Source organism: Athene noctua, chromosome 1 (assembly GCF_965140245.1).
Source record: "Athene noctua chromosome 1, bAthNoc1.hap1.1, whole genome shotgun sequence".
In the NCBI taxonomy this organism is placed as follows: Eukaryota; Metazoa; Chordata; class Aves; order Strigiformes; family Strigidae; genus Athene; species Athene noctua.
In genome coordinates, this window is record NC_134037.1 from 167,960,906 (window position 1) to 167,985,487 (window position 24,582).

General features: G+C 38.6%; 2 protein-coding genes across 2 annotated transcripts in view; both read left to right on the top strand.

Annotated features, from left to right (window-relative positions):
* Positions 1 to 3,267, top strand: part of TRAPPC10 (trafficking protein particle complex subunit 10) — a 45,846-nt gene extending 42,579 nt beyond the window's left edge. Inside the window, exons 22-23 of the mRNA XM_074904583.1 lie at positions 210 to 404; positions 1,198 to 3,267. Coding sequence (XP_074760684.1) covers positions 210 to 404; positions 1,198 to 1,436 — 434 coding nt within the window. The 3' untranslated portion in view covers positions 1,437 to 3,267. The remainder of the gene's footprint in view (positions 1 to 209; positions 405 to 1,197) is intronic.
* A 607-nt stretch (positions 3,268 to 3,874) lies between these two features.
* On the top strand, positions 3,875 to 23,528 carry PWP2 (PWP2 small subunit processome component). The gene is made up of 21 exons (XM_074929406.1): positions 3,875 to 4,005; positions 4,097 to 4,209; positions 5,022 to 5,116; positions 5,490 to 5,589; positions 6,673 to 6,816; positions 7,262 to 7,397; positions 7,918 to 8,138; positions 9,359 to 9,502; positions 10,299 to 10,369; positions 11,042 to 11,178; positions 12,278 to 12,426; positions 13,059 to 13,206; positions 14,352 to 14,502; positions 14,852 to 15,032; positions 15,986 to 16,133; positions 17,173 to 17,281; positions 17,757 to 17,822; positions 18,185 to 18,403; positions 20,773 to 20,923; positions 22,013 to 22,087; positions 22,263 to 23,528. The coding sequence occupies exons 1-21, from the start codon at positions 3,988 to 3,990 to the stop codon at positions 22,420 to 22,422; spliced, it is 2,736 nt and encodes a 911-aa protein (XP_074785507.1). The 5' UTR covers positions 3,875 to 3,987; the 3' UTR covers positions 22,423 to 23,528.
* Positions 23,529 to 24,582: the final 1,054 nt, after the last annotated feature.

Genomic DNA, 24,582 nt, shown 5'->3' on the forward strand with positions numbered 1-24,582 from the left:
TGCTGTTCAGACTGGATGGATACTTGCTGAGGCCCAACTATGGTCCCTTTTGTGTAGGGCTGTTTTCTTGCCTTGCACAGCTCTTCACACATAAAAGCTGGTGGGCTTTTAGATGTTGCTAAAATATTGATACTAAAAGTGTTCTAAAATTATCTGAAAAATGGAGAACCTTCAGTATAAGATCTTCATAGTGTTTGCTCTTCTTGCAGTTGTGGATAACAGTAGTAACTGGGCAGTCTGTGGAAAAAGTTCTGGAGTGATATCTATGCCTGTAGCAGCTCGAGCAACTCACAAAGTCCACATGGAAGTGATGCCTCTGTTTGCTGGATATCTACCTTTTCCTGATGTCAGATTGTTTAAATACCTCCCTCATCATTCTGCTCACTCCATGCAACTTGATGCTGGTAAAGCTATCTTGACTACATGGCTACTTACAGAAATGATTCTGCTTCTCTTGTGTACTTGTGTAAAGAGAAAAGCAAGGCGAGGAAGCATACTGACCAAGTACTCATAGGTGTCTTTGTTACTTACCTTCACTCACAGTTCTGATTTGAAACTTATAAAATGTGTCTTTAATGGAAGCTTTGAGTTTGGGTTGCAGTCTTAATCTGCAAGGAGGAGTAATAAATGCATTGTTTTCTTTAAAGATTATTCTGTAAATTAGTTATCACTGGACTTATAATCAAGTGAAAAATATTTGATAACCCTCTAATCCTGTGGTTTCACTGTCTGTAACTGCACATCTACTGTGTCTTCATTAGCTTTGATTTTTTTCCTAGTTTTTGAAGGGATTAAGTATGAAATAAAAGAAAAATTTGTGGCATATAAACCAGATGAGTTGAAGAGTTTAAATTACCACAGTCATCTAGAGTATTTGTCTGTACTGTTTAGTTGCAGAGCTGTAGTGAGAACTCACTCGTACAGGCAATTTACCATTTGTCAGCAGAACTCCAGGGACTGTCAGTGTGTGCCCTTCTAGCCTGTACAAATGTATGGTAATGCTACTTAAATTTTCCTTAGAAATCAATATAACTCACTGTGTTACATCTGCTAGCCAAAAGTGTGCACAGACTGTTATCTCAGTAGAGATGATCAGTAACTGTTAACGTGTGGTAAGTTGACAGTGTGTCTGAGCTCTGAAATAATTTTTGTTTAATCACTCCATAGAATAAAACGGTGGGTTTTTGTTTTGAACAGATAGCTGGATTGAAAATGATAACCTGTCTGTGGACAAGAATGTGGATGATCAAGCTGACAGCAGCAGCATAAGGAGCAGAGGTAGCTTGCATTCCGCAGCTAGCGGGGAACACAAAGGTTTGCCAATGCCCCGCCTGCAGTCCTTTTCATCTGGTCAGGTCTTCAACTGCAGCACGGGTATGCAGATACTTGTCATTCCCAGCAAGGACGACCATGTTCTGGAAGTCAATATCACGTGACAACTCGGTATGAAAACAAGGAAAACAAAAACCCATTAGAAACTGGATATGAAAGCACTTTAAAGGATTATGACCTGATTAGTCTTTGTCGTAACATTCTAACTCTAAGGAGACCTATGGCACTCAACACGTACTGGCCATGGAAGCACCAGACAATTGTATCAATTTAAATGTACAGTGAAGCTTGTGTCAGCTAGTTTATATTGCCACTTTAGTATGTTTTGTGTAAGCTATTGGGTTTTCTCCCTTCAGTCACATCCCGCATCACAACATGGGGCAACAAAAACAAAAAATCCAAATATTTGGACCACTACTTTATTTTTGTCTGGCAGCTGAGAGATTTGTTTCATGCTTCCTACATATTTTAGAATTTAGAGTTGGATTATATTAATTATCCAAATCTTGGATTTTTATAAAATAATTTACAGGCATTTCCACACATGTGCCAGAAACATAACAGAGCATACAACAGCACATTCACTGGTGTAATAGTTGCTTTTCTGTTGGTTCTTGTTTTATTTTATCATTGTTAATTCTTGCCATTGCAATTTTATATTAAACTTCCATCATTTGCATACTTAGATGCATGGAAGAGCTACCGCTATAAACAATCTTAACTGAACAAAATTCCTTAATTTTTTTGAGGCTTTCTCCTTCACAGAGTAGACACTGTGATGTCACATATTATATGATTCTTTGGGGGTGGGGGTTGGGTCATCCTCTTGCATCATTCTTACCAAAGAAAGATATTGATAGAATTTAATAATAAATTATTTGGCTTATTGAGTTCCCAGATTAATTTCTTTTATTACCATTTCTAAGTGGCTTGGTTTGCTGCCCCAATTTTTATATTGGGGCAAAAATTTCAGTATGATGTGATACTTGAACAGTCAACCTTTCATCATAAAGGCTTAGTGTAATTATTAATGATTAGAGGCCAGACTTCCGCATTCATGATGGAAGAAAGAGGTTGGTTTGATATAGGAAAGCTTGCAGATGTAGAATAATTGTGAAGCAAAGTTAAAACATGTAACTTAAAGAATTTCATTATTTATATCTGAAATGTAAATACAAAAAAATGTAAAAAAAAAAAAGTGTAATTTTTGTGAATGTTGCAAATCCACCTGTGACTGGAAAAATTACAACTCCTTCTGATGTCCTGCTTCTGATATTGAAACTTGTGCATTTAATGTGAGAATGACCTTTTCTACTTGCAGATCTATAATGGTGCGTTGTCAACAGACTCCACAGAGGAAAACTGTCCCATATCAAATACTTGTCAGTAAAACTAAAGTGAGAAACTGTTCATTAGACAAGTTCATCGTTATTTTTTTTTCTAAACTCAGGTTCTGTTAAATTATAAAGGAGAAGGAAAAAACAAACCCTCTTTCCAAAAAGAATTGTAATTAAGTTGAAAAATGAATAGGTACTCTGCACCGGTCTAAACATTTTTTTTAAATTATTTTTTATTTTAACAAACCAGTACGTTGAAATGGATGTATAAAGTAGACCTGCTAGCTGAAAATGTTCTTGTTTATGCATCTTCTTTCTGTGAAGGAATGCCCTTTCTCTGTGGAAATCATACCATTTTATTCTGAATAAAACCCAAAGCATCATTTAATGCGAGTGACTGCTGGAATTGACTGGAAAAGGTAACAAGTTAGTGACTTTGACACTGCAGGTATTATAATTAATTCCATTTTCATGGTTTGCTATTAAATCATTTTTCACATTGTTCTGTAATATACTGTTAGATTAAACCATTGTACTAAGATTGTTTAATGAAATTGTAAGCGTTACAGTTCTAAATATACATGTTTTAAAAAATCAACTCCTCTGCTGCTGTAAGTTCTCCTGTTTTCCTTAAAGCAGTGGTTGATTGTTTCATCTATTTTGGCCGACGCTATTCTAACAGAAAAATGTTTTCTGAACTCCAAGGCGGGGTCCTATTTAGGACAAGGGTCTGCAGCGCCCTATTCGGGTGTGTGACTGGGCTTGCCAACTTTCTGGGCGGTTGCAGCCCAGCCTCCGCCGGGCCGGGGCTGCTGCTCTGCCGCCAGCGAGGCAGAGGGACGGGCGCCTGGGCATCCCCGCTTTGTTCGCTCTCCGGCTCCCCGGGATCCTGCCGCGGCCCAGAGCCGCGCGCCGAAGCGCCAACGGCGGCCGGAGCCTGCGCCGCGCCGGCGGCAGAGCCCGGGGGCGGGGCGGGCCACGGCGCGCATGCGCAGAAGGGGAGACCGATCCTCCCGGAGGGGTGCTGCTGCGGGCCCGCCTGTCTGGCACCGGTGCCCCGCCCCGCCTCGTAGCCCGGAGCGGAGGGGAGGGTGGGCTGGTGTCTGCCCCGCTCCCCCGGCCCGGCCACCTGCCCGCCACCGGCGGCTTCCCCCCCATCAATGGCCCGGCCCTGGCCCCGCCCCCTGCAGGCGGCCTCCACCGCCGCCTCCCCGGGCGCACGCGCGGTCCCGACTCGCGCCCGCCCGTGCGCTGCCGCTGCTCCGTGGTTCCGCGTGCCGGCGGCGGCTCCGCGCGCTCCTCACGTGGGGCTCCCGCCATGAAGTTCGCGTACCGGGTGAGTGCCCGGCGGCAGCCGCCGCCGTCCTCTCTCTGCTCCTGTGACCGTCCCCCGTTTCTCATTCTCCGTTCCCCTCCTCCCCTCTCAGTTCTCGGGCCTGCTGGGCACCGTGTACCGCCGCGGGAACCTCAGCTTCACCCGCGATGGCAGCGCCCTCATCAGCCCCGTCGGGAACAGGATCTCCGTCTTCGACCTGAAGAAGTAAGCGAGCCCCAGCGCCTGCCTCCCCGCTCGGCCCCCTCAGGCCGCCGGCCTCGCACTCCGCCAGCCCCGGCTGCCCGGGCCGCCTGCCGGCGGGAAGGCGGGGGGAGGGCCCGGTGCCTCCAGCACGGGTTGTTTCGAGGGGGGGAAAGTAAAGCTGACGGGAGGTTGTGGAGGCTGACCCGCGGGCGGCAACGGTGCAGCCAGGTCCGCGTTGTCAGTAGTGCGTGTGGGGAACCCCGCGCCTGCTGCGGGGTGTGGGGGTGCAGCCGTCATGGGCTGGGGTTCTCAAGAATGTTTTGCCTTCAAAAATATCCTGAAAAGTTTCTCGCTTAGCGTTAAAAGGTAGAAACCTGCCTAGCAGAGTAAGCAGCTGGTGAGGTGTTTTATAGTGCAGATTTTCTGCACGTAGATCGATCTGTGGGCAGAATAGTAGAAGTAGTACATAATGGTGTGTTTTAGAAACAAAGAGGGGAAAAATACTTTGCATATGCTTTAGTCATATCGTTTCTTCGTGTGTTTCTGTCTCGTACTGTCTCTCTTATATGGCAAAGCTTAGGCTGTCATTGCCTTTTCCTGTAGGCCAGAGTTACGACTGATGCTCGTTAATGCTGGTATTCTGCTTAGAAGCTCATCTCTTATGTAGTTCATATTTATGGGATTGTGACAGCTAAATAAAGGTGCTGAGGTTTTACATCTAAGTTGATTCAGCAGCTTTAACTTAGGTATCAAATCATATTTCATTAATACCAGAAATTACTGTCATTTTTACATCCTTGTACTCAATTTACTGCTTTATCTTTTTCTTGCAGCAATAAGTGTGAGACACTCCCGTTGGCTACACGGCTTAATATTGTGTGCGTGGGGCTCTCTCCAGATGGAAGTCTTGCCATACTGATTGATGAAGGTACTTTCATAATGGAGTAATTTGTTTTATAAAAGAATGAATAAAAAATACAGCCTGAAGGAGAAAGTCTGTAGTGCTTGGTGTTCAACATTAACACAAACTCTCTGCTTTGAAAATTATGTTAGAATTTTAGGGGAAGGTGTCTTTATTTACAGAATTTACAAAGAACTTGTTTACAGAATTTAGAAAGTTGATTTGTAATTTTAATTGTTTTTTTCTTCTTAATAATATTAAGCACTATCTTGAAAAGTTTCTGAGAAGGTACTCTTTTGTTTCTTTCCCCTCTTTAAGTAAAGAAAGTGAGCTCACTAGGGTTACGGTTTCTTTGGAAACCAGATTCTTTTCCATTATCCTTCTTTTTCTGCCCTTACAGAGGGAGCTGCCTTGCTTGTCAGTTTGATCGGTAAATGTGTGATACATCAATTTTATTTTCACAAGCCAGTTCACAGTGTCAGCTTTTCCCCTGATGGCAAGTAAGTAAAATGTGCATGTTTTAGAACAAAGCAACAGAAAGTACCCTGTAAAGTAGTTGTAATTATTAAGGCATTCTAACCAATCTGGGGATTATACCTGTTGATTAATGTAGGGGACATTTTGAGCTGATCAGTCGCTTTATCTGTAAAGTTGAGAGGGGAAGAAAAAAGGAAAAGCAAAGCCTTGGGAACAGATACTAGCTGGAAAGTTGCCTGTCACAGATGTCTGTGGTGGAATTCTTAGAAACATAGAAGATTTGCTTTGAGTCTTAATTGTTCTTGCATATTGTAGGCAAGGTGAAAGAGCCCACGATACGGGGGGGGGGTGTGGTTTGGGACAGGTAGTGCTGCAGAGTTGCATGATGGCACTCGTGGTGCAGTTTCACTGCTGACTTCGGTTAGTCTTAGACAACTGTGATACTGAAAGAGGCAGTTCTCTGAATTGAGTGCTGCTTTTTATCTCCCTTATATTTTATCTGCATGGTCACAGATCCAGACTGTGGTGACATAAATGTCAGTAGTGTCAGAAAGGTGAAAGGAAAAAGTATGGCGTTCCCCTTTTGGTGGCATTCCTCAGTTGGATTGCCAAAGTGATCATGAATGATGAGGTTTTTTTAAAAGTTGGAGTTGCAGTTCTGTGTTAGGGCAATGATACTGGCAGCAGGACCAGATTAGAGTATATGTGTGACAGGGGTGCGGGTGCTTTGTGTTTGTTAAAATGGCCAATATATGCAGGTGAAGAGAGGTTGAAATAGAGTACTCTGTACTGAATGTTTGAACTTTTCCTTCCTTTGTGAGAATTAGAGAATAAATATTTCGTTACACAATATATTGGGTTTTTTACTGAAGGTTTTCTAGCTTATGATCCATAAGGTATACCTGCATTCATGAAGTTGAGGGATAATATTAATCTGCAACTGATTTTTTTTGTTGTTTTTAATTCAAAAACAATTCATATTTATCACTTCAGTAACACAGAAACCTTTTTGACATTGTTTTGTTGTATAGCAGACCATCCTGAATAATTTTTTTTGTTTAACCAGTTCTATGTGCAATTATGCTTTTTTTCCCCCCATACGACAGGAAATTTGTAATTACAAAAGACAATGTTGCCCTTATGTACCACGCTCCTGGAAAGAAAAGAGAATTTAATGCATTTGTTCTGGACAAAACTTACTATGGTCCATATGATGAAACCACTTGTATCGACTGGACTGATGATTCCAAGTGAGTCATTAAACTAAAGCACTGTCTACCTGCTCACATTGCTAATATTTGTATGCATGTTATAGTCCATTTTCTTTTCTCTAAAGTGCTGTACTAGCTTTAAAAATTCTTTTTGGCTCTTCTGTTTCTCGTTCTATCTTGAATTATAATTAGGCAGACTCAAAAGTATAAAATATGCATCTATTAGGGATCAACAGTGCATTCTTGCTTGAAAATATCTAGTTATCCATATAAGGAAAATATCTTAGGGATGTGAGCATGGTTAACCTTTTGAATTTATTTAATCCCATCTACCTTTGCTAGAGTTACCAACCTCAGTTTACAACTCTATTATGTGTAAAATTACTTCTAAAGTGGCAACTGGTGTTTTCCTGCTCAGAACGTTCTCCACTCACTGGAGTTTTGCAAACCAGTGTTCTAATTCAGATTACCTTTTCTTTTGTAGGTGTTTCGCAGTAGGGAGCAAGGACATGTCTACATGGGTGTTTGGAGCAGAACGATGGGCAAACTTGATCTACTACTCTCTTGGAGGGCATAAGGATATAATAGTAGCCTGCTTTTTTGAAGAGAATAGTCTGGATGTATGTATAATCACACAGCATTCTTGAATTTTAATATTAAAATATTTGAAGTAAAATCTTATCTGTAGGTAAAGATGCTGACTATTTTGAGAATATCTCAGAATTTTAGAAATAAGTAATGTCTCTCAGCTCCTCTGCTGTGATCAGGAGTTTACAATTCCATGAATGTTTGAAGAAGTAAACTTTAGAAGGATAGTAAGTTATTTAAAATTTCTCCCCCAAAAAGTTATAATTTTAAATATGGAAAAAAATAATTAGCTCTAATGCCAGCTGATAATCAAATTGGCTTTGGTCTTTTCAAAAATTATCTGAGGGCAGGTAAAGTAAATCGCCAGTTCTCAGGACACGCAAATTTTCCAGATCAAAGCACTTTGAATTCTAGAGGGCTAAGTAATGTATTATCCTGATGATAGAGTGCAGACTTGCTAACCCTTTTGTGAGTCTGTATTCATAACGATACAGCAGAGTACAAAACACAGGTATTACATAATAATTGTGTGTTTGTGTGTTTGTATTCTAGCTGTACACAATTAGCCAGGATGCAGCTCTCTGTGTATGGCAGTGTGATACAGAGCTTGATGGTTTGAAACCCATGCCCCCAAAAGATGCAGCTAGGGAAAAGAATGCAGAAGAAAATGATGAAGAGTTTCTTGAAGAGCCGAAGGGTGAAGAAATACATGGGAAAGCCAATCCAAATGAACAAGAGACTAGACATAAGGTTAAATATTCACGTGTTGCAAAGTAAGTGATTTTCAGATTTCCGAAGACAGAATTGCTTTGGAGATTTACTATATTGGGCTCTTTTCACCCTTCATCACTCATTCAAAGCACTATAAAAATCTGCCCAGGATTTAGTAATTTACTACAGATCCTGTTTTAAATAGTTTTGGTAGAACACCTGCTTCTCTTACCTTTATATGAAGGGCAATACTCTCCGCCATCAGAATGACACGTCACTGTAATTTTAATAATGTAAGAAATACTGACTTATGGTGTACGTGTTATTGTTTGAAACTCGAAGAGTGTAATGAGATCTTCAGTACAGTATCATCTTAAGTCTGGAGGCTTTGAGCTTTTGCAAGAAGAGAGTGGTTGACTTCAACAGGTGACAGCAACCAACTACTTGGAGATGCCTTCCTGAAGGATCTCCCTATCTGTCCACATCAAAGGAAGTCTGTCTTACAAAGAATAATCCAGTTTTAAGATAGTCACAGCATTTAGCTTTGCTTGAGGAGGGGTAATGCTCATAGGCAATCTCTTGTCAGTGGAGTGAGGGACAGATGGGATGCATGTAGGGGCCAGTTGGGAACACTTTATATCAGGCTTCTGTTCTGTCTCTCTGACTGTAAAGGAGGTATAAAGAAAGTACCATACACCAGCCCAGGTTGGAATTAGCCTTAGTGAACATCACTTTCAGACTGAAGGAATTTGGAGTATACAGCTGTTAGATAATGTTCAGGTGCTCTTTTATTTGACTGTCATGTGGTGGTTCTCTGTTTAATTCCAGTAAGAAATACGGCTACAGAGAAACTGAGAAAACCTTCTCCACTAGGCATATAGTATTTACAACTGTTGCTTTGATTGCTTACTCTGTAAGAGAACTTGCATATAGAAGGTTAACCACTGAATTCACTGGAGCCATCCCTATTGGCATTAGATGATCAGAAGGGAAATGCACAGGGCAGTTCCTCTGAGGTTAACTTCTAGTCCCTTTCATTGCATGTGATCAGGTGTCACTTCTGATAATCAGATTACTGGAGCAGCTGTAAACATTGGGGAAAAGAACAGAATTAGCTTTCACTAGCTAAAGTACATATATTTGGCAATTTCTGAAACTACTGCCCTTTAGTTTTATTGTAGGATACCTTGATCAAAATATTTGACCTGTACTGAAAGGCAGCTATAACAGTGTACTTTTCTTTCACATGCAATTTGCTTCTTTCTTATTTCTTTGATGCCAGGTATTTTTTCAATAAAGAGGGAGATTTTAATAACCTGACATCTGCGGCCTATCACAAGAAAACACACCTTTTAGTCACTGGTTTTGCCTCTGGAATCTTTCACCTCCATGAGCTTCCAGATTTCAATCTGATCCACTCCTTGAGGTGAGGTACAGGGTTGTGTTGCTTTTTGGGTTGGTTTTGTGTGTGGAGTACATTTTGGGGGAGGGTGGTGGTTCTTGTTTGTTTTTGACTGAGAGCACACCGTGCTTAGTAGTAAAGGATGAATAATCAGAGCACAAAAATGTTAAAACATATCTATTTAGTCCTGTAACTTCTGGAAAAGCAAAATCATAGTTAGACATGTGATAAATACCATACAATGCTATTCCATAATTTACTATGGAAAAGTGAGGTCTGAATGAGGAACTCCTCAGTAGTTAGTTGTTGGCTATAGATTTCTTCAGTGCTTTGGACTTTGTTTTCAGCTTGTTTGTAGAAAATAATGATAATACCTGAAAAAATTCTGCATATGGAAAAATATTTTACAATCTATAAATTGTCTCTAATTTAAAAAATCATAATTATTTTCCATTGCTGTATGATGCTAGCTAAAGAATGTGTAGTTTTCCCTGTACAAAAATTTTTTTTTTTTTTTTAATGTGGGGAGCTTTACTACTCTGCTGGCAAGTACAGCTTTGTTTGGGATGTAGATACTCTGTCTTCATTCTAAATATATACTCTGCCTTCATTCCAAATAAGGCAGTATTGTCTGTTTAATGTTTTTGAGTGTAATGAAGGAAAGAATTAATATGTGGCTTTCGGTGTTACAGTGATACAGATGTTCAGTAAAGTAATGAAAGAACTTGCTTGAACAGAGGTAATAAACACTAGGTTTGAAGTTTTACCACACAAGGCATGAAAATGCAAATTTGTTTATTGGGTGATTCTCTTCCTTCAGTATTTCAGACCAAAGGATAGCTTCTATTTCTATCAACTGTACTGGTGACTGGATTGCCTTTGGATGTTCAGGTTTGTAAATTGTGTTTGTGGAAAAACGAGGAATGTTGTGGGCATGCAAGCCCAAATTCCTCTGACTCATCTTGACTCCAAATGCTAAAGTTTTGTTAATAATTTATAGTCTCATCTCTGCAGTGTCTAGATACAGTAAAGCAGGTATTCCTAATCGATTTCTTCTGACAAAATTCTTGTGGTTTGGGAAAATATTTTTTTTCTTTCTCAACAAGATGTATGTTTCGTATATGAAAACTCTAGCAGAATTGGAATAAAGCCCATATCCTTTGTAGTTTATAATATGCTTTAATTCTGGGCCCAGTCCACTTGTGGCACATGCCATTTTACAAAGCTGCCTGGTTGTTCCAGCATTCCCACTCAGTCCATAATGATTTCCGTGGTAACCAAGATTATACCTTTATATGTAGCCCTGCTTTTCTTTCCCCTCATCAGTCAGCTGTTTGATAGCACTGCTGTTCTAGCATTGAGAATGTTAATCCAAGTAACAGCTCCTGGTTGCTGAGGAAAGTTGCCTTGAACTTATAAAAGGAAAAGGGATTTTGTTAGGATTGATAGCTGTCTGCATCAACCTTTTTTTTTTTTTGGACTGCTTGCAGTTGTGTTTTGTGGCTTGCATTTTCAGGGTCATTGTATTCATAATTCTGGTTAATCCTTTTCATGTGTTCACAGGTTTGGGTCAGCTGCTGGTGTGGGAATGGCAAAGTGAGTCCTACGTGCTGAAGCAGCAGGGGCATTTCAACAGCATGGTTTCATTAGCATATTCTCCAGATGGACAATACATAGTAACTGGAGGGGAGGATGGGAAAGTAAGTGAGGCAGTATTACTGAAATGTGAACTCTTAATAACATAGTAAGCAGCTTGAATTTCCATTTTATGTAGAAAGCTCTGTTACAGTAATTAATACATATTTTTTTTGTCCTTGCTTTTCTTAAATGTTTTTATTTTTCTTTCTAGAGCATATTTTAATTTATTTTTATGGGTGTCCTCTGCAAATTGCATAACTTGTGATTTTTTTAATTATAGATGCAGTCACCATAAACACAAAAAGATGTAATTCATCAGATATGCTTGTGGTGGTTCCATGATGTTTTGGGATGAATGAACTTCAGTCATCCAAATTCTTGCCCTTTCTGTAATTGGTTTTGATGTGAAGTTAATTTCAATTTATTTATAAAAGTGCAATTCCTAAACAGATTTTCCTGAAACGTGCCATTGCAGAAGCTTGTTATTTAAAAGAAAAATTAGCTTCTCAAGGATGACTTGTATTGAAATGATAGGCTGTGTATACAGATACCTTTTTTTAAAAAAAAAAAAAAGGATTTTGTAGAGTAATTCCACAACTTCTCGGCATGTAAATGGGGTAAAGGTACAATCTTATTTCCTATCAAAACTTCTGAATGTCAGAAAAAGACCTGCCACTTCATGGTTTCTGTCATTTTGATTCAAAATTGTCCAGATCCCAGAAGTCTCAAACTGCAGATAGCTGAACACATAACATTTTTGTTCAGGAAAAAAAGATTCAAATATCATCTCAATTGTAGCTTCTGGAATGGCTTCACTGTTGATTTTGAATTTGACAGTTGTCCTATCTCTGGACAGTACAGAGCTTGGGAGCCCAAGATTCTCACAAAGTGCTATAGCTTTCCTTGAAAATTAACTTTGTTTCAAAATTTTTTGTCCATCTCCACTTACATTTTTGTGTTGTATATGTGTCTTTAGGGGTTTAAATGATAAGCTGTGGCCTGTTTGCTTCACTTGCACAGAATTCCTTACTGATAGTAAAGTCTTTTATTCTGTTGCAGAATTCTAGGACTAACTTTTCTTTACTGTTCTGCTGCCTTACCCTTACTTTCTCTCTGAACTGATGATGGAGATTCTAACAAGGCTTTTCTTGTGGCTTGCAGGTGAAAGTGTGGAACACTTCAAGCAGCTTTTGTTTTGTCACTTTTACGGAACACACCAGTGGTGTAACTGCTGTAACTTTTACTTCCAGTGGTTATGTCATTTTGAGTGCTTCCCTAGATGGAACTGTGCGTGCCTTTGATCTACACAGGTAATTCTTCATAAAGCTTTTGTGTCTCATTTAGTTTTCATCTTTCACCCCCCGAAATACAGCAAAGTGCTGATCACTTGTTTCAAGTTGAAGTTGCACAGTATGAGTACTGCTTTACTCATTTTTCGTTCAGCCTTTGATTCAAATTTGGATAGTAATTGGGAATCCTCTCACTCTATCCAGTCTCTGTGAAGAAAATTCTGGAATAACTTTTCTCAGAGAAGCTGGAAATTCAGAAAGATCGTTGTCTGGCTCTACTCCTCAAATGGGGAGAAGGCACCTGTCTAACAGATGGTTTGCCATAGTTTTAGTGGTTGAGCCATTATAATACAGTTGTGTACAGAACTGGATGTGTAAAAAAGCTTATATTTTCTAAAGAATGGACATGTGCTATGTAATAGAAAAAAGGTGTTCTATTTGACTGGTTTTGGCTGTTACTTCTGCAGGTTGTTAATACCTTTTTTGAATCTTGGAATTGTGCTGAGGTATTGAATCTAATTTTATACAAAGAAATTTTTTTCTGTAGATAAAAGACTTTACAAGTAAAATGAAATACTTTTTAAAATATGTGCATAAACCACGTTTAAATCTACCTAAAATATTCTCATAATTTATTTTCACATTTGCAACAGATACCGCAATTTCCGTACCTTTACATCTCCACGACCAAGTCAGTTCTCTTGTTTAGCTGTGGACTCCAGTGGTGAGATTGTGTCAGCTGGTTCCCAGGATTCCTTTGAAATATTCATCTGGTCAATGCAGAGTGGGAGGCTGCTAGATGTAAGGACCTATAGCGTTGGAGGGCTTGAATTCAACTCATTGTAGAATGTGATGATACCAAGTAACTTTGGGGTTAGTCAAAGGGTTTTAATACAATGTGAAGAGTTGTGTTATATTCAGGAACTGGAGCTATGGTATGTTGCTCTCGGCAGTTTTTGATCTGTATTCTGGAGGCTATCCTGGATTTGGGTGGGAAATAGAATTTTTGAGTAATGAGCTCTTTCCAGCTGTTGGAGTAACACCAGCTGAGCTAACACATTGGCATGAGGGTCTTTCCTCCAGTAGTTGTTCAGAGATGTTCTTTTCTACATATTTTCTGCAGGTAGTGAAGAAATTGTAGGTGCTGTCCTAAGATTGATACAGATTTCATAGACAACTTTGCTAGTAGAACAGGGGCATGATTTCTTCTGTAGAAGGTTTTTATTGTGTAGGGTGAGAAAACTATTAAGTTAAAACGCCACTGTCTTGCTGCTAATTTGAAATGCATTCTTTTCAGAGTAGATGTAATAAAGCAGGAACACAGTACTTCTGAGCAAATCGAACTCATTTGCTGTTTTCAATTCTTAAGCATTATTTTGTGTCTTGTACAAGTAGATGAACTCAGCGATTCATGTATTTAATTTGGCATAGCTATTGAACAGCTCACTGTAGTAACTCAGCATATATTTGAATGGACCTCCAGAGTTTTGAGTTTAGTTCCTTTCACTGATTTCTTCTGAGAGGAGTAGGCGCTCCATACCATGAAAATATTCACAGTTTTTGTTACTGTTTTTTCTTAAATGTTTTCTGCTGTAGACATACTCAATTCTCAAAGCAATTACTTGCTTTTTCACAGTTGGTCTGATTGTTCTGATAAGAAGGGGGGAAAAAAGCACACTGTATTTCTAAGTCTTGGTCTCTAAAGAGACATAAGAGTGGTTATAGATGCCTGTGCAGTGGTAACACTTCAATGAATTTTAAACTTCTGAAAATGAAATGTTGAGAATCACTGGTCTGTATCATGACACATGTCCAAAAGTGACCTCAAGCCTGTGTGGACAAGATAGGCATGGTTTCATTGCTATATTTAGAGTTTACTGAATACAAACTACATGAATTCCAGTTTCTTTCACCTAATCCCACCTTATCTTTTCTTCTTTTATTAGGTCTTAGCAGGTCATGAGGGCCCCATCAGCAGTTTGTCCTTTAACCCAATGAAGTGTGTTCTAGCTAGTGCCTCTTGGGATAAAACTGTCAAGTTATGGGATATGTTAGACAGCTGGAGAACTAAGGAGACACTAATACTGAACTCTGATGGTAATTTTCATTTCATCATATATCAAATACAAAAATATTGTCAAAAATATTTCAAGAATGAGCAACAGAACATGTCAAATCTAGACTCGTTCTTGTTAATGAAAAACGAATAATTGAGATTGTTCTCTGTAGTACTTAGTTAACAGTGCAAGAAATATTTTTTTATTTAATATTAGCTCTAGCTTTATAATTAGCTTAACAGTTGTATGTTGTCCAGATAAAAACTACAGTCATACTTGTTACTCTTAATCTTTTTCTGGTAGTTGAGATAATATCCTAGAAAAATAGAGGGTATTTTCTTAGAAAGAAATCTAACTGCATTTTAAACTGTTAATTGCATTCTTTGCAGTTCTTGTTGTTGCTTTCCGTCCTGATGGCAAGGAGCTTGCCGTTGCTGCTTTGAATGGGCAGATAACGTTTTGGGATCATGAAAATGCAGTGCAAACTGGCTCAATTGAGGGAAGGCATGATCTTCAGATGGGAAGGAAGGAGCTTGATAAAATAACTGCCAAACAAGCAGCCAAGGGAAAGTAAGTAAATGAGATTGCAGTGAAAAAAAGGTGTCGCACTGGCTTGCTCTTGAATTGTTTCTTTCCAGTGTTTTTTATGTGAAGATTTCAGAGTGCATCTGCTGTTGAAATATTTTGATTCTGATGTTGGATTTTAAAAGACTGTCTGACTTGACATCATCTGGATGGACCCTTTTTGTCTTTTGCTGTGTTCACCCGCTGATCAGAATTATTCTGAACATGTGTTCTTTTTCGTCAGTTATAACTTTGGGTTACTAGCATAATATTAAGCTCCTCATGACAGGTTGTTCATTTGCTAAATGTGATAGATTTTTAAGTGGATATCTTGTTATATAGGTATTAGTATGTAACTTATTAGTGTCTAGAAACTGTTACTTTTTTTTAAATGTAAATATGTTGTGGGTTTTATTACATGCTACTATACATGTGAAGTAACGTTTAAAGGCAAGTTGAATTTGTGTGCTGTCAAAAAGTGCAGTATTGAAGTAATGTGTTTCATTCCTCTCTTTTTTCTTTTTTTTCCTTTGAGACCCTCTTCCATATTGCTCCCACTCAAGATGAAAAAAGGAAGAAATGAGTTTTTGAAAAAAGTGGGGTTTTGGTCATGAGCTATCAACTGTCTCTTTAAAACATGCCATGACATTGGTTTAGCTCTCTTGACCATCCTTAGTGTTGTACAGGGTGTAGTTGAGAGCTCATTCATTGAGCTGCAACTCAGAATCAGAAGTATGGAAGTACTTAAAAAAGCTTTTGAAGTTCTAAATTGTGATTCATAGTAAAGCACCAAGTACTTGTTTGTGGTAAACAATTTTGTGTGTTAAGTACATATCATGTGCATGAAGTTCTCCACTTGTTCCATGGAATGGTTATTCTTCTGTGTCTTCACACTGTACTTATGCCTTTTACCTTGGATGTGGCAGTGAAATTAACTACCCTCTCTTTTTCTTTACTAGATCTTTTACTACTCTGTGTTACTCGGCAGATGGTCAGTCTATTCTGGCAGGTGGATTGTCAAAATTTGTCTGTATATATAATGTCAAGGAACAGATTCTGATGAAAAAGTTTGAAATCTCATGCAACTTTTCTTTAGATGCAATGGAGGTATGTGACCACAGGAGTCGGGTTTTTTCATACCCCCACCTCCACAAGACTTTGATTTTGGTATAACATCTCATTAAGTGGTGTTCATGAACGTTTTGTTAAGCACAGGTTCATTGTCTTAATTTTGTGCAGGAGAGTGCTAAGGAAATGTTTCTCAGAGAACAAAAAAAATTACTGTTCAGTTGGCACTTAAAATTGAAGGGAAAATTTAAATTATCAATATCTTGTACCAAGATTACTTTCCCTGGGTGTCAGTTGCTTGTGTTAGCAAAGAAATTAAGGAATTTATTCTGGTCGCAGAACATCACCAACCTTTACAAAGTTGGTTTCTGAATATTGCCAAATTCCTTTAAAAATAAAGTGAATTATACAAAGCATCAGAAAGAAAAAAATTTCTCTAACAGTTTTTAGTATCCCTTTACCTGGAGGAATGATGATTGTTCTAGTGTTCATGTCAGGCTGTATTTGACTGTGGTTCCAAGTATCTTTCTTTGACAGTACTGGTTTGTGAAGCAGCCTTCGTTTCTCTGCTGCCCTCTGTTGTGCTAGCATAGCTCAACATGTGGTTTAAAAAGATACCAGAAGTGAGCCAATTGGAAAAGAATCCTGGAGGGGATGGGTTTTTATAAAGGGGGGCAGGGAGGTCCCTAAAACATTATTTGCGTAGCTGTCTGGCTACACAGCCCTTACGTTAGCCCAGTGCAGTTATTGAACCTAAAGGGAAGGGAGAGTAGGGCTGCATCTGAGGAAACAATGCATCTCTTGAGTAGAACAACATTATAATAATGTAAAACCACAGTGTAAACTGAGTTGTGCTGTTCTGAGGCCTTAAGACTGAAGCAGCCTGAATCTCATATGCAGTTGGACACTGATACCTGCTCTTGTGAAACTGTCAGTTTTCTGCATAATTTTGGAGAAGCTTTTAGAAGAAAGTGCATAGAAATAATCACTACATAACTCCTGAATGTTACAGAGAATTTTCAGTTAATACAGATGTTTGAGAGTCAGTGCAGTGCATGGAACTTATATGTTTTTCTAGGAGTACTTAGATCGGAGAAAAATGACTGAATTTGGCAGCATGGCTCTCATTGATGAAGGGGCTGGAGGTGAAGATGGTGTTGCCATTCCTCTTCCTGGAGTAAAAAGAGGTATGGGTTTTGGCTTCACTGTCTTGTTACTAGTTTTATGTGGATCAAGACCTTTGACATAGAGTCGATACCAGATAAGAAGGGTTTGAATTTTTCAGCTCAGTTTTAAAGTTAGGATTACCTGAGTGTTCTGTAGCTGCAGGCATCTGGTACTCAAGTGTTCATCTGATGTATGCGTGGGTCCTTTTGCATAGTAGAAGCAACAGGGAGCAGCAGGTACTTTGGTCTTCTGGATATGGAACCCAGCAGTCCCGATTTAATTTTTCAAAGAGAAAAATTCAGTCCCACCACTTCAGCTGTAAAATCTCTTGGACATGGATTGTCCCTTACTTACCCTACTCTGCCAGGTTTTGGCATGTTCCGCATTGTTTTTCAGTATAACAACGGCATAGTTAGAGTTGATAACTAGACCATGAAGTTTTGGTGAATATATTACATCACTCCTAAACTTCTCTCTTCTAAACTTCTCTTTTAGGTGACATGAGTTATCGACACTTCAAACCAGAAATAAGAGTGACCTGCCTGCGATTCTGTCCTACAGGTGAGTGTTGACAATTAATGTAGGATTTTTTTATTCCATATAAAACAAACAAAGGAGCATTGGAGAAGTACTAATGAAGAACAAATTCCTTGGAGATGGTCTCTCTCCAGATGTTACACAGTGCTGCTGGGTTTGTAGTCTAGTTTCCTGGGCAGCGGATAATTAAGAAACTGAAGTGTACATCACTTCTAGCTGGTATTTCTTAAAACCATTGTCATTGCTGACAGGCCCAGTGATGATGCATGGCTTTCAGTCCTGCCCACTTCTTGTAAACAATGAAGAGTCATCCATTTACCATTGTTCTTCTGTTTCCATACTAGAAAACCCAGCTTTGTTCTTAAATATTGTTACTTCTCTTTTAGGACGAAGCTGGGCAGCCACCACCACAGAGGGTCTTCTTATCTATTCATTGGATTCTGGGCTAATTTTTGATCCTTTTGAGCTGGATATTGATGTCACACCCAGCAATATACACAAAACACTGCATCAAAAGGAATACACTATGGCTATCATCATGGCCTTAAAGCTGAACGAAAAGAAATTAATTCAGGAGGTCATAGAAGCTGTACCTAGCAATGAAGGTGAGTGAATCTTCCATGAAATTTGGCTGAACTAGCTGTAAGCAGACATGTGTAAGCCAAATATGTTGAGGTGTGAAGGGCAGAGTTTAGCTCCTGGGTAGCAGGGAGTATAACATTGATATTTAAGGACTTTCTACTGTAGCTGAAGACTAAAGAGAGAAGGGATGGTCTTTTGTTAAAAAAAAAAAAAAGTAGACTCTTAAGTGTTAACTTACGTTTTAATTTTGCCAGTCTACTGCATGCTCTTCTAGTTACTTTAAAACATGGAATTTGATCAGGTCTGGGTATGAAGGTAAAGTTTTTGGATGGCATTTCTCAGAAGCAGGTGATGTTGGAGGGGCGTGCAGCAAGTTTAACATTAGTTAGCAGTGCGCCTGTGTGATGAAGGCAGTTAACTGGATACTGGGCTGTGCTATCAAGGATGTACTCAGAAGTTCAAGGAAAGTGATTAGTCTTCTCTGTTGAGATTTGCGAGACCGTGTCAGGAGTACTGTGCCTAGTTTGGGGCCTGACAGCACGAGACAGACACTGGTACTCCAGAGCATCTGGTAGAGGGCTTGGAAAATGATTGGAGGGCCAGAGTGTGCAACAGCTGAGGAGAGGCTAAGATTGCTGGGTTCATTCTTTATAAGAGAAGAGGAATATTTTTTACTGTCTTCAAGTGCCTAATGGGATGTTAGAAAGAAGGAAGAACCAGAATTGGAGTCTCACAATGGTACAAGATGAAGAAACAGACCTCTTGTAGCACAGAAAATCCCTACTAGATATTTAAAAGCAATAACATTATGTTGGGGTAGTCAAATACTGCAACAGGTTGACGAGGGACGTAGTGGATCTCCATCCTTGGAAGTGCTCAGTGCTCAACTAGATAAAGCTGTGCCAGCTGCTCTAAATCAGTCTTGCTCTGGGCTGCCAAAATTGGGAGCAACTCTGCAGCTGTCAGCCCTTAGAAGTTCTGATGAGTTTTGTTCCTTTAGTTATAGTGTTTTTTAAATTCATTGCTCTAAACAAATGTAAATATGGTCCTTTTGAAGGACTGTGTTCACACAAACCAAACAGATTGTTAGTTATGCGCCAAGCTCTTTGGAACAAGGGACAGATGCTTTCACAATTGTGATATCAGAAACAAAGGAATAGGTAAGGTTTCACTTGGCTTTGGAGGACATTTACTGAAGTCATTCTTTAGCACCCTTTAAATAATTTTGATAACTAATGTGCACATTCATTAGCTATATCTGGTAGATACGGCCTTAAAAATAAACTTTGAGTAATTGTATTCTCCTTAACTTTATAACTCCATTAACAGTTCCATCATAACTTTGAAGTATATTTTCTGAGCTTTATCTCACTGTTACCCCAGTGAAAGGTATTTATTTCCTTCTAGCATTTCAGGTGTAACAAATAAAAAATCCTTTTATCTAGTCAAAACATGCTCGAGTCTAAAATCAGATGTGTTGCAAGCCAGTTGCTTTGTAGGTTGTTCTTACCTTATTCTCTAGGTAGCAAGCCTGATATTACGTGTGTCAGGGTAAATCATTTTTTGCCTACCTGTGTTGGCATAATGGTGTTTGTCTCTGGCAAAACTTAGTTCTGTTTTACTGATGTTAACCAAAACTCCATGTACACAGGCAAGACTGGGTAAGTAAGCAGGTGCCAAAACCTCAGTAGAGAAAGAGGCATGGAAATTTCAGCTGTTGCAATCCACTGTTAAGAGAATGAATGTGTACCTGTTTCTTTAAAAGTGGAAAATTTTTTCACAGTTGAATGTTACACAGATGAGTTGGTGTGGCCACAGAGAGTAGGAGATGGTTATTTTTTAGAGAGAATGATATATGATGAGGTCATCACAGTTACGTGTGAGATTATTTTGAATGCTTATAAATCATGCTGCTTTGTCCTGCACGTTTGCTAACAGCATTCACACAGTTCCTCTGTGGGCAGGTGACTTGGCTGTCTTTTCAAGTATCCTTTATTGCCTCTGATTATTGCATGTAACTAGTTTCACTGAATACAGAAATTCATATGAAGTCAGAAGCAACAAGACCTCAATAAAGAGGAGGAAAGGGTGGAAGTAAAAGTTCTGAAGTAGAGCTGGTGGGGAGAGTATTCTGTCAGGAGGAAGAACTCGGGGAGGGGAGAAATTAAGTTCTTGCTTTTAAATACAGTAGCAATTGGAAGGCTTATGGAGGGAAGACTGCCTCTTGAGAGACTGTGGTGCTGTCCCCTGAAATACAACGTTAAATATCAAATAGTTGCCAAGACAGTGCTTTCTTCTCCTTCCCCTTGTGCTTTCCTGTGATCTCTTTCATGTTATTCCAAGCAGTATTTCAGCACTGATGTCTATGGGCTTTTTTTCCTTTTTTGCACAGTTGATGTTGTCTGCTCATCACTCCCAGACCTGTATGTGGAGAAAGTATTGGAGTTCCTTGCCTCTGCATTTGAGATATCTTGCCATTTAGAGTTCTATCTTACTTGGGCTCATAAGTTGCTCATGCTGCATGGACAGAAACTGAAAACAAGGTGAGATCTTGTGAAAGTCAAAATGCTGACAAGCATTGTAAAATCTATTTACCTGTCAGTTCAAGGTTTTTATTTACCATTGAGTGACATTCTAGATAATGCATACAGAACAATTAGAGCTACTTAGTTTTTACAACTTCTTCACTAATAGTAAAAGTCACCGTTTGGCCTTGATCTTAAAGGTCTTTTCAAACCTAAATGATTCTATGATTCTAACAAGTGTGTATGATAGAATTGGAATGCATAATAGGATTTGTGAGGATAAATTGCAAAAGTATTTTTCAAATATTACCGGTAAAACTTTGCATAGCTTGCTTAGGCTAAAAATGCATAAAGATTTCAAGAGTGATAGTAGGATTTCGGCAATTGTATTTTTAAACTGTTATGCATATTAAATATAACTGAAAGATAATGTGCAGGTACTGACTGCTTTTTTATAGACTTGTGATTATAGCATGCACTCTTAGCTTGTTAGTACTCTGCTTTCCTTTGTAGTTCTTTACAGCTACATGGGCCTGGGTCTGTGAATTCTATTCAGCCCACCCATAGTACGGAGTTGTTATAGACATTTGGGAACAAAAATAGGCAAATTTACAAATTTAAAATAGACTAAATGAGAAGTAATCTGAGAAGGAGTCCTGCAGGTTAAAAAAACCAGTGCATCATGTAACTCTTCCCTTGCTTCAACATAGGTATTAACGTTTTGGTTACTGAAATGACAAACAAATTTTGTTCTTTTGTTGCTGTTTAAAGTAGAAGAGGACCATTTAAAACAAACGCTTCCTTGTTCAGAAAGTATTGTAGGACCTGGAAAGAACTGCCATCACTACAGCAAGAAGAACTGAGTTCTTCAAGCTGCAGTTTGACATTAGAAAAAAATTCTTTCTGACAATATATTACTTGTATTGGGTATAGTCACTGAGGATAGAGTCAAAAGCAAAGAGCTTTTGTCTATTTAGTATTATCTTAAAATGTTCATGTTAAAAAGTTAACGTATGCTTGTTAAAATTTTGGGAGTATAGAAAGAGTTCTGGATTTCCATATGTAAACATAAATTTTACTGCAAGTTGCATGTTTTCTTCATTCAAGGTCAGTGAAGCTGCTCCCCATGGTTCAGTTCCTTCAGAAAAGCATCCAACGTCATTTTGAAGATGTTTCAAAACTGTATGTATTGTTATATTTAAAAGTTTAAATCAAAACACTGCACGAAAGTATGGAGTAATTTTGGGGATAATAGTGTGGTATTAGAATTTCTGAGACAGTCGTCTATTTTAGAGTGTTTTTACTTTAGGAGGGAAATGGAATCTTGTTTATAATATGTTCCTATTTATTTTTACAGCTGTGAATGGAATATCTACAATATTAAATATGCATTGGCCATTTCACAGCAGCGGGGCATGAAACGTCTGGCAGAAGAAGCATCAGTAGATGAAGAAGACTTGGATTCTGACAGTGATTATCTTATGCAAGAAGTTCATAAGGACAATTTCAGTTCCTAGTTACTCTTCATGATAGAGAGAAAACCAAAGACAGTCATTTTATGCAGTGGTATTCACTGAGAATGAGTGGCCCTCATAGTGGCATAGTTTGGGTGGTCTTAACAGTGTGGATGGAGTCACATGTGAGTTAGTGGGGGGAAATGTAGGATGGACAAAGTGCCATCCATGGAGTATTTGGTGTACCCTTTGGCCATAACAACTTGACAGCATTGAATTCTTTTTTTTATTATTTTTATTATTCCTGATGTCAAGTAAGAAAAAAAATGTATTCTTTTTATCAGTGAAGTTAGAATATGATGGGAAGAAGTGCATTCTTTATTAAAAATGCATTGGACAGATTAAGAATTGTGAGTTTTGTAACACGGTCTTGTCATACTTTGGACTCTTTTTATCCTTTTAAAAATAATTCTTAATTGGAGGTCTACATAGTGCTCTCAACTTGTTTTACTTGGTTTTAATACATACGTGTTACTGGAACACTGTTTTCTTAGTTCTGTAACTTCCAAACCTGATGAAGTTTCAATAATGAGGATAAATAATACACCCATAGCAATGAATATGGGAGAAAATTTACTGGGCTGTACAACTTTTGCAGAGGTTTAATTAATAATTTTGAGATACTGTAGTAAAAATTTGGAATTTACCAATTCAGTAATGTAACTTAAACTAACTTAAACTGTTACATTATGTACTGAACACGATACAAATGCTTATTTCTCTAATGAAAGCCCTTTCTTGTCTTGTTTTCTAAATGTTTATTTAATATCTGAAATTTTATTTCCTTTGGTTTTGTGAATTGGTGTGAAAATTGTCTAATAACGAACAAAGAACTGTATCTGTGCTTCTGATACTTTCAAGCCACATGTTGAAAGAACTTTGTTAACTGAAGATACTGCAAATATTAACAATGAGCGAGAATTGATGGGTTTTTTTAGTGTATTCTGTTCTTCTCGATTTGTTTTCTAGTCACTTTCGACTTTCAGAATAGAGGAGAGGCATGAATATTAAAAACTGCTGAAGAAAAAAAGAAGTCAAAAATTACTGCAGACATACCGTCAGTTTGAAGAATTTCAGTATGTAAAAATAAAGATGCACTTGCTACTTAAAACACAGCAAAGAGATTTGTTTTTCTTAGGATAAAAGGTTTAAAAATACCTTCAGTTGCTGGTGCCCCTTGCCTCCTAACATTTTCATGGCAGTGTGAAAGTGTAGCTAGGCTGGGGTGAAGTTTGTGATATTATGATGGGATTTGGAATTACTTGTCATTCTCCACCCCTCTGCTGCCTCCTCCTGCCATGGTGGGAAGTAGGCGTTCTGCCTTTGCTAGAAGGGACGCCAAGGTGGGTAGGGAAGTAGCGCAGCAAGAACACAAAAATCTATCTTGTAGAACTGAAGTGCTTAAGATAATATGAAAAACATAGCTGTGTTACCTGATCTGTAACATAGTTGTTACTTCTTAAATATTTTTTACTGTTTTTCATATACATTGTATGCATGCTTTTTTTAAAGACCCTATTCTTTTCCCCAGATATATGACCCACAGCAGACAGGCTGTAATTACTCTGGGACTGTTGCAGCAATAGCTTAATGCTCTGTAAATAAGACTTGTGCTGGTTTATGAAGTTGGCCGACTTGATCCCTAAATTTGTGTTTGTGTCTTCGATTTACAATATTACAAAACAGAGACTATGGAGAAAATGTGGCCTTTCAGAAAAATATCTTAGAATATGTTTTGGGGTTATTTTACTCTTCACATTCAAAACATTTCTGAAGATTAAAACTTCACAAAAAGTACGTTTTAGAAGGTGAAAGCCTTGAGAGTAGTGTAGCATCAGTTCTTGTATATGAGATAAGGATGTGTGATAGTCATTTCACTTGATCTATAATAAGCTTTTAGGTAATCAAGACAAATTTCATTATGCACATGAAAGACTGTTTTCCAGTGTGTTCTTCCATATTCATAGGCAAAATAATGAAAACTAAATACCAGGTTTTAAGTCTGGTAGGTCCAAAGTTCATCCCCACCCTTGTGCTTGTTGGCATAACCTGCGAGTCTGGTAATTGCCCATGGGGGCTGGGGTGAGGCTCTGAAGTGGCAGTTTCCCTACTGTCCTCTGGTGCAGGCTGAGACCACATCTGCAAACTTGCATCTTGGCTTAT